The sequence below is a fragment of the Diadema antillarum genome, unplaced genomic scaffold, assembly GCF_040938485.1.
Source record: "Diadema antillarum isolate AM-2024a unplaced genomic scaffold, OU_Dant_1.0 seq00000802_RagTag, whole genome shotgun sequence".
NCBI classification, from domain to species: domain Eukaryota; kingdom Metazoa; phylum Echinodermata; class Echinoidea; order Diadematoida; family Diadematidae; genus Diadema; species Diadema antillarum.
The window spans coordinates 729,720-740,002 of NW_027271684.1; the positions used below are offsets into that span (position 1 = coordinate 729,720).

General features: G+C 37.1%; 1 protein-coding gene across 1 annotated transcript in view; it reads right to left on the reverse strand.

The window, feature by feature from the left end:
• Positions 1-10,255, reverse strand: part of LOC139739500 (intraflagellar transport protein 88 homolog) — a 38,486-nt gene extending 28,231 nt beyond the window's left edge. The window contains exons 1-10 of the mRNA XM_071650105.1: positions 10,197-10,255; positions 8,982-9,075; positions 7,109-7,174; positions 5,939-5,962; positions 4,056-4,094; positions 3,387-3,452; positions 2,449-2,512; positions 2,163-2,235; positions 1,253-1,343; positions 519-623 (exon numbers count right to left, since the gene is read on the reverse strand). Coding sequence (XP_071506206.1) covers positions 519-623; positions 1,253-1,343; positions 2,163-2,235; positions 2,449-2,512; positions 3,387-3,452; positions 4,056-4,094; positions 5,939-5,962; positions 7,109-7,174; positions 8,982-9,075; positions 10,197-10,255 — 681 coding nt within the window. The remainder of the gene's footprint in view (positions 1-518; positions 624-1,252; positions 1,344-2,162; positions 2,236-2,448; positions 2,513-3,386; positions 3,453-4,055; positions 4,095-5,938; positions 5,963-7,108; positions 7,175-8,981; positions 9,076-10,196) is intronic.
• Between the last annotated feature and the right edge of the window lie 28 nt (positions 10,256-10,283).

A 10,283-nucleotide genomic window follows, 5' to 3' on the forward strand; every position in this document is an offset into this window, starting at 1 on the left:
CAAAGTCAAAAATGTCTTTTATATCCCTTGTCTACTTTGAAGTGCACAGCATTCAATTCATAGGCACATTTTTGTTAACAATGATGAGTCATTGAACATGTCACAAAAAGTTTGGATATCAAATGACCATCAAAAGTCATGGACTTCAGAAGAATTTCTCTTGTCAGTTTTTGACTGTGATATACAAACAATATTAAAATTGTCCATTTCCTTGTGAAAAGAAAAATATCCCTCATTCCTTGGAAAAGTTACGAGTATATGACTGACGGATAAGAATTTTTGAATGTTTTTTGTTCATTAGAACTCTATAGAAGGATGTTAAATAGTTATATGACATTTTATCTACATCCTTTAATATTTCTCTACCATTTTGTCAACAGATTCTATAGAAAAATATGTTCATACAGCTATAGAAAATATTTCAGCATCCAATACATAAGCATAGAATCAATACACAAATGTCTTGATCAGACTTAACAACAGCAAATATTGCACAAAAAAAAGGGACTTTGTCTTACCGAATATGTCAGATCCAAATTGACTTGCTCATTGTTAGGCAGCTGATCTCTCTGCCGCACAAGAATCCGTTCCTTGCGTCCCGATTCTTTGGCCTTCTCAAGCGCCTGTTATGGAAGGCAAAGGGGGAAAAAAGGGATTAATTTATGATGTCATTTATTATTAATCCCTTCACCAAACTATCTGATCAAAGCACAAACTATGGACAATTTTTGCAGCGTAAGCCTCTCTCTAAACATATTACAGTAATCTCTCCACTGTATACAAATTGGAAAAGGCAGTGCAAATCTTGATCAGAAGAACCATTCCACTCAAGGAGATAGTAACAATGCACGACTTCAATGGGAAATGCGTGTTAAAGCAAAATCAGTTCGTCCCCAACTGGTAAACAACTTAAATGCTAATGGGTGATACCAAATACACCGCATGTAAAATCGTCAAAGCTTCTAACCATGTAAAGGAGGTGCCCACCTTCCACACCATCCCACCCCCTCCACGCCGCTCTGCCCCTAAGCAGTGTCTCACTCCAAAATCTCACTCCTGGAAGCCCTGTTTTAACTGGATGGTTTATCCTCACTGCAACTGTGTATGGGAAATACTGTGAATGGTAGCATAAGTACCTTACAGGTTTTTCTCTTTTTGAAACATGTAGCATCAATATTCAACCCTATTTTTCCAAAGCTTCATACTGACACATTATCAGAGATTCTGACTTGTAGTATCGTAGTCTTCTTACCACACTCATTTCTCCCCTGCTGTTGGCAAAGCAGCTCTCCTCAATTAGCTCAGTCACTTGCTTCTCCAGCTGTTTGACCTTCTCCTCAGCACTGTAAACACAAAAACACACAAATACAAATACAAACACAAACACAAACACAAAGACAAACACAAACATTATATAACACATGATAACATCATAACATGTTGCCTGACAAAGATTCATCACTGTCTGAATCAACCATAGTATGGTTCTAGGACAATTACCCAAAACCCTTCCCCTAACCCTAACCCTAATCCTCATTCTGAACCTAATCCTGACCCTAAACCAAATTCTAACCCTAACCCTTACCTTAATCTTTACTCACACCCTATCACTAATCAGTCCCAGTATTTAGACAAGGGGTAATTGTCCTGACATGTATTACATACTGGAAGCCTTCTTTGTTGCTTATGAAAGCATGAAAAGTAATGGAACACTTTGAATTTGGGTTTTCTATGTCTCAGTCTGTAAACTTCATTCATTCTGACTACATATCCAGGCCTTTTGTTAAAGACATTTTAATACATCTCCTGAAAAGTTGTTGGCCATGTTTTCATGAGCCTACATTGTACATCTAAGATTATATTTTACAGCAAAACAGTCTCTAACAATGTGCTCTGTGTCAACAGAGTATAGCATGGATGACTAGAGTCATAAATATTGCTTCTTCACCCCCCCCCCTGATTTTTTTCTTTCATCAAAATGTACAAATCTAGGTTTATCGAGTATGTTAAGGAAATTCTTTCTGTCAGCCTGTCTCCACTGAAACATATCATGAGCAATTCACATACATGAATACATTATTCCATTTGAGATAAGGCTACTCTATCCAGAGAGTGATCCTAAGAAAAGAAAAAGAAAAGGGGGGGGGGGAGGGGTTACTTACGAGTCTTCATTCTTGGTTTCCAGAGGCGGTGCAGGCCCTTTAGAAGCTTGGTTGAGGGGGTCAAATTGTTGGCCTGAAAGAGGAGTATGGCAATAATGTTGTCACAGACTGCAAATGTCGACCAATGAACTGACAGTCTATTATTCTCACTCAAACCTGTACACATGAACCATGGATTCTAAAATATGCTTTAAAAAAAAGAAGAGTGTTTTGCCACACTATCAATGCTCTTGACCAATCAGCGAACAAGAAATAATATGAGAGGGATGTAATGTCAAATGTTTACCTCTGCCCGTGGAGGAATACCCTGCTGCTTTGACTGCTGTCATAGGTCTGGCTACACTGCCATCCTGTGGGGAGATAAATATAACACAAGTCTAGTAGTTAAGGTAGCAGCTTCTGAATGATCAAATCTCAGAGCACAAGCTCTCCTTTGACACAAATCAGTGGAAAAACCTGCAGAAATTCTGGCTCTGTAATGCAGAAAAAAGCTTATATTACATCTTTTGAAGATTTGTCATGTATAACACTAATCTTTTTGTTGCAATACATTGAGTATTTTTCTACTGCAGACATTTGACGTGCATCCACACACTCACAGAATGCACCAAAATATTACAAAAAAGACACATGTGTACATTTGTTTCCAACTCTCATGGTCCTGATGCCAACAGCCCAGTGAAGAGATGGAAAGGGAATCAAGGAGCCTAAATGATATTTGAGATTTGAGTCTGGATTTCATACATCTCATTTCATTTTTTCAGATATCATGAAAAGACGTGTGTCAACTTGTCTAAAACTCTCCTGATTCGTAATCCAACTACCTAGAAGAGATTGGAAGGATAATCAGGGAGCCTAAAATTCAAGGCAACACTTACCGGTAATGTAAATACATATTTTTGAATTCAAAACACTACATCAACACAGTGAAAAATGATGTAATTCAGATTACAGATACATGTATATATGCCTTGAGTCGTGAGACTTGAGATATGAACTAAAGATTTTGAGGTTTGAAATTGAGTTTTGAAAAGTTTTTGAATTTCAAGACATGAGAACTGAAAATTGAAATAAGTGATTTGAGAATTGAGATGTTGAGATTTCATATTCAAATTGGATGTGGTTTAGATTCTTCTTTTCCTCTGGAATCTATACTCTGTAGCAGCTCCTAGAAGAGCAAGCCCAGTCTGTCTGAATTGACCAAAGTCTCAAACTCGATCTTACCTGCTGAACCATCCCAGTAATTGGTCTGGCCCCCATCGACGATGTCAGACCAGTCTTTAGCCGATTCTAGGGGCAAGAAGAACAAATACCAAGTGTTAAACAGAAGGAAAAGAGAAGACACGGCAAATCAATCCACACCGCACGCTTGCAGCACACAATGTTTTCTTGTTCAAAATACTGTACCAGGAGAGTAAGAAACCGGAGAGGCTCTTTAACTTGAAATTCTCATGTCATTGTAACATTTTACTAATACCCTATGATTCAAAAATAGACTCTCTTCTTTCTTCTTTTCATTTTTTTTTTTTTTTTGTATACACACATGTAGACTATCACATTTTCTCATAGAATAACGACAAAAAGAATTACAATGTATGCTCCTTTATTTCTACACATATATTTTATACAGAAAGACAGAACATATCCGTGAGATGTCACTAATTACTACAATGAACAAAACGAAGATCATTCTAAAGAAGGGGGAGGGGGGACAGGAATACAAACAAAAACCGTACACTGTTTTACACAGTATCTTCCAAATATTTTTGTCAGTACTTTATATAATGTCAGTCATGAAAAATTGACTGATGTATGATCTGTATGTTGTAGCATGTTATAATAATGATGCAGAACAATTATAAAAGGATAATCAGTACAAAATGTGAGCCTTACCCCAGCAGCCGTTCCCATCATACCCCTCTGTGCACCAATCTACATTGGGAAGACAAAATAAATTACATCATCAATCACTAACAGTTCATGAAAAATAAACTTTGCCTCTGATGGCAGAGCTATCAGTATAGGACTGTCCATTCCAGCTTCTGTTCAAAACTGGATGGATGATGAAGCTGTACCAGTAGACACACACATTCCATGCTTAAACTTTGTCTAGGTCATAAACATTGTCACACATCCTATGTGAGTGCTGTTGGAGCAGAGCCAGGCAAGTGCCATCCAAAGCTGTCCATGAAATGAGACATTTAAATTTGATTTACACCAATTTTATAAACTTGGTTTGATACATAAATTACATCTTTCTTTTTTTTAATCCATTTCCATAAATGAGATATATAATATATAAATATATATATATATATATACTCCTACATGGGTCATTTGGAAGACATTTCCATTTGTTTTATATGCAAATTTATTATTACATGTTCAATGGCAGTTTACGCAATGGAGACACGAAAATTGTCTCCTTAATGACCAGTTGTCTCCCTAATGAAGACACTTCCCCCCAATATGTCTCCCTAAGGTGCCAACTAGGGATATATATATATATATATATATATATATATATATATATTAGCATTTTGCATTTGAACACTTGTTCCAACCATGCTCTCTGAAGGCATAATGTGTTAACATACATGCATGCATGCACACAAACAGAAACGAAACAAAATATGGACTAAAAATATTTAAAAAACAACAACAAATAATGGCAGCAACTGGCAATGATTGAAAATTGCAGTGATTTCAGCTAGATTACAAGAACACTTGACAATCAATTCAGTTGTTGGTTTTATTGTTGTTTTGCTTCTGAGATATTCTGAGATGGCAAGCATACACTAAAAAAAATTAGAGCAATTTCTGAAGGAATATGAAGGCTCTACCCACATCAGATGTCAGTGAGCATGTACAATGTATATGATACATACAAACACTCAACCATAGATATGTGAAATGGCATGCTTTAATGAATAATCCAATAATTAGGAGATGATTGTGAGAAGAAATGAGTTTGTCAACTGAACTTCTTTAATAGTAATGATACTAAAAACAGAGACAAATGAATGGTGCTATATATAACTGAAAAGTTGTGGCAACTGATGACATTAGGACATACACCACACAATAAAATGCTCAATACAGCTTGTTCTTAGCCTTGTACTATCCTTAGCACAGAAATATCCTCAGCCTAGAGTTCCCTTTGCTCCCTTTTCTTCACTCATATTCTTTACTCCTGTACTACCGTGTATGTGTGAGACTGGGGCTATGGAAACTTGTGGCTATACAATGTACATATCACACAGTATGTGTGCTGTAAAAAAATACACTTTGAGGCAAATCATCTGAACAGCTAAATGGCAGAGAGATTCTTAACAAAGAACTTTCTACTCTGTTGCTCAGTCCTGAGAGGAATGAAATTTTGTAAGGACTGCTACATGTTGTATCCATTAATCCAACACATTGTTTTTGTATTTTTCCCCTGCTTTTACTGCCATGCTCAGCCTCAAGTTTACAGGCTTTACAGCAAAGCTGTGCAAATCTGCCTCAGTGATGTGCTAGAGAGTACTGGATTATTGGTGGAACTAGCTCACTTTCCAAAGAACAAGTGAGGATAAAAACAGACCCAAGCTAAAAGCACCACAAACTGGCCACAGCAATGGGCGCAGCTGAGGCAAAATATTGCTAAGAGTAAGAATGGAAGGGCCTTGCATATATGCATGATAGGGTGAAACAAAACAACAATGAGAGAAGAAAGAGAGACAGAGAGAGAGTGTGTGTGTGTGTGTGTGTGTGTGAAAGAGAGAAAAATATCTCACCTGAACCTGCCTAGCTGCTGTCATCTGAGGAAAGCATACAGTTGTAGCAAGGTAAAGTTTGTATCCAGGAGAGAGACAGAAATTTACAATGCATACATACAACAGATCTAAGATACCCAGACCAATGAGAGTGGGGAAAAAAACACTTGGAATAGGAATCACAAAGTGCAGTGCAGTGCAGTATGTTAAATGGGAAAATCAGAAATATTCTGAAGTACATAATCAGTTTCACACACAATATCAACCACAAAAAATGTAGGTAGATATCCCACTTTGCAACACAATTTATGTGTGCTCAAAAATAGTGAGTTCAAAAACATGATCAATTCAATTTCTTTGATGTAAGTTTTGTTCATACCCTAAAAATTTACTTTGGTGGGAAAAGAAAGGTCTGCTTGAAAATGGACAGAGCTTGAAGAAACAGTTTCAATTACACTGCTAACTAACAAGAAAATTTGGAATACTGGTTCAATGGTGCTACACTGCAAGACATTTTCAGATACTGTAAAAGTGGAAATTTTTGCGCTGTTGAAATTTTCGCGCATTTCGCGCAACCAGAAGCTAGCGCGAAAATAAAAACACGCGAATATATTTGCGTGTCATATGTTCCAGTAGCTGATGTCTTTACTCCGCGGAATTAAAAACATGTGAAACTCTTCTCACCTGGCCAAGTGCGAAAAATTAGTCGCGTGAAAATATCCACTTTTACAGTACAATCTTTCAAAGGCGGCCATCATCAGCACTTATAGACATCCACTGTATGAAAGCACTGCTCATTCAAAAATAAAGCAAACAAAAAAGGTTAATAGAGATGATTTGATTTACAGTTTTCCAACAAGGAGTCTCACTAACATTACTACAACTACATGTATGTAAATCTAAAGCTCTAATCTCTGGTTTGATTAGCAACACCACAATGAAATGAGAGTCTGGTCAGTAATATGGTTTAATACTACAGCATTTTTTTTTTTTTTCTGCATTTGATATCAAATTACAAAATAACTATGGTTAAAAAGAAAGGTACAGAAATAAGTGCTGAAAGGAAATTGAAATTCCTTGCCAAGTAATTAGTTCACAGCAAAACAAAAACCTCACACACCCATTCTGTTATCACTACTCAGGATTACAGTTACACAGATACTTTGTCTCGATGGCAACACTCCAACTTACGGGTGGTCGTCGTCCATGGCTGGTTTTCTGCACAGTTTTCTGAAAGGTTTCATCTTGCTCCAGATTCTGTATATAACAATGTTAAATGCACAGGTCAGTGCATGAAAAGTGACACTCTGTGCTCAGTATGCATGAAATACACTTCATTTTACAAGGAATCTCTTTCACTCCATCAATAACATTCCCTGTAAAGTTTCCTTTTAACAAAAAAACAAACAAACAAATGCATGACAACCCTTAAGGCACATGGAAAAGCAGAAAGCAATTTCAAAACGAACTCTCTCCCACTGAAGTCACAAAACTGTGAAATCTGGCAGACTCCAATTTTTCCTTAGAATAAAACTGTACTAATGATTGTACATGTCTAATGCATGTCTTTGTCTATATATAACCATGAATTTAATGCATCATGTTAACAAAGAAAAATATTGTGCATCTTCCTTGAGTTTGAGTGCCACCACTCCAGTATTGTCAAAGCATTAGAATTTGCCACAGAACTTAATTACCCTTATGTTTCTGTGACATTAGCTCATTTATAGTGTCAGCCAACACTGAACAGATACATGTGTGGCATCTACCCTATAGATGAGGATTTCCTTTTGTCTAAAGCACCATCAGTCCACTATTTAAGTAAATGATCATCTAAATCATGACACTTCAGTGAATTTGTCATGAGAGTGATGGTAGAAACATAATTTCATACGAGAATATGAAAAAAAACCCACTATTCATGCAAATGGAGTCTGCTTGCGTAGGATGCCTTGTCATGCACAGAATGTGAATTCTTATTCCACTGCACATTATTTGCTGTAAAGACCATTCATTATTTGTTTTAATATAAAACACTTCACATACATTGCAAATCATGGTTCCGCCTGTCGCCTACATTTTATTGCATTATACAACCATTTCTCAGGGCAAGATGAATGGGAACTGAGACTTTAAGGAAGTGCCTTGTAGATGGGGTAATATTAGTGGCATCATCGCATTGTGCGCTGTTGGAATTGCTCAACGGCATTCACATGCTTTAGAGCGAAGCGTACAATTCAAAGGATACTTTGATACCCTTGTAATGGCATTGTCATGCCATGAGCAGTTTATCACTCACATATCACCAATATTTTAGGTACAATTAAATGTTTTCCATGGGCATGACAAGTCTATTTCTGACCCTGCATCAGAAAACCAACAAAAAGTTGCCAGACATGGATTTTTAGTTAAAAGCTGATTCTGAAAGAGCAGACTCTAAGCTTTAAAATGATGTATTTATAACTCAATTCAAATGGACTCTCTTAACCTATCTTAATATTGGAAAGAAAGGACACACTCTGGATAGTGTGAACTGAGAAAACAGGCTCTGAAGTACAGCATACTGGGTGTATTAAAGTGCTTAATCTTTACCAAGCCAGGCTAGCTGTGGGATGAATGGAACAAAAAACAGGATGTTGACCACCAGAGCAACAACAATGAAGGGATTATCGGATTAAGCTGAGATCGAGCAGGCTTCATTAACACATTCTGTAGATGATTAATGCCAACTTTCAATGCAGTAGCATCATTCCTTCCAAAGTTATTGGAGTTGAAAGTGAAGAGTAAGGACAGGGTTTTTAAAAAATGAGAAGAGGGTTCTATGAGAATCACCTAATCATACTACTCCACCAAAAAGTGTTTGAGAAAAACTGCTGAAAGCACAGGTTCCTGTTTGTTTTATGATCCCAAACTTTGATATGATATAGAAAAAGACTTGCTCTTTCAGAAAATATGAAAAACCCAAGATTGGTTAGGTTGACCCATTTCACCTATTTTCAGTCCTCATACAAAATCACTGCATGCAACTTTTTTGTTCGTTTTGCGATGCACAGTCACATTTTACCTCTGTATCAAAGAAAGGATTGTACTCATTGTATCCAGAGTACATCTCATCGTCCTCCTCTCCAGCCAGATGGATGTTCTGCATAATGACAAGTCTTCACTTCAGCACACTTGGACGAAGCAGCAAACTTCCAGAACTGCCTGAAAGCATTGAGGATTCAAGGCTGTGTTAACATAAATTTTAGATCTAGATCTACATTGTAGTTACTTGACATCATGATGACAACAAAATACTAGAAAAAGTGTTACCAAAATATTAAAAACATTTCCCACTTTTTTGATCCTTGATTTAGCTCAAAAACTATATATCAGATAATGCTGACATTGATATGAGCAAGCCAAAACGGTACAACTTGTAGCTGTATAGTGTACAATTCTATTGCAGGTAATTTAGAAATGAAAGCATATAAATCAGTTCCATTAAATTCAAGATTTATTTTTGAGTAAGGTTTCAGATTTTGCTCTATTTCCATCCCATCTCTAGACTCTAGTACTAGATCCATCCCATGCATATCTATGGCTCTAGAAATTGGAATGTTATCTATTAAATACTATTTACGCAGTTACAGATTTACGGCGTAAGGAATTACAACAACGGTGTCCGGCAGATCTACCTACTACTTCCGTACTACTTAGTACAACAGTAGCTCAAAACTATTAGGTTTTTAATTCCAGGGAATCATATCAAAACATTAAATAGTGTTACCATGTTCTACTAGTACCGGGGTATGTTCCAATCTATCATTGTATTTGTAGCAACATCAACAACAACAAAAATTAAAATGTGCATGATCGTGCTGTCTGAGTTTTACTTCTAGTATCAGCCCATAGGCTTTTAGACCTTCTCTTACTCTGACGACCGAGGTCTCTGTCTTCAAGTCTCTGCTGACTTTGAATAAAGTTTACAAACCCTCTCTGGAGCTGGACCCTGGTCGAGTATTATTTAAATCTAAATGGCTACATGAAAAAGTCTCCAAAGTTTTATTAGAAATAATGAATAAGGCCTGAAATAGTACTGAAGACATGCACAGCATAGACTATACTATTTTAAGCTGATCTTCACTTTGAAGAATGCCTTCAATTCTTTGTGAAACACAGTGCACAATTGAACCCGCAGCATGCTGCAAATACCAGCTCATGCGCGCGCGGGTACACCGCCGCAGCAGCACAAGTTTGCCGAGCTCGAGGCCGGTTGCGCTGGCTCAGCTTCCCCTACACTTTGCGTGCACGAGCTGTAGATACAGGGAATCCCAAGAAAGCGTCGTCGGTGGGCATGGAAACACAGCGCTGGCCACCGAGTTAA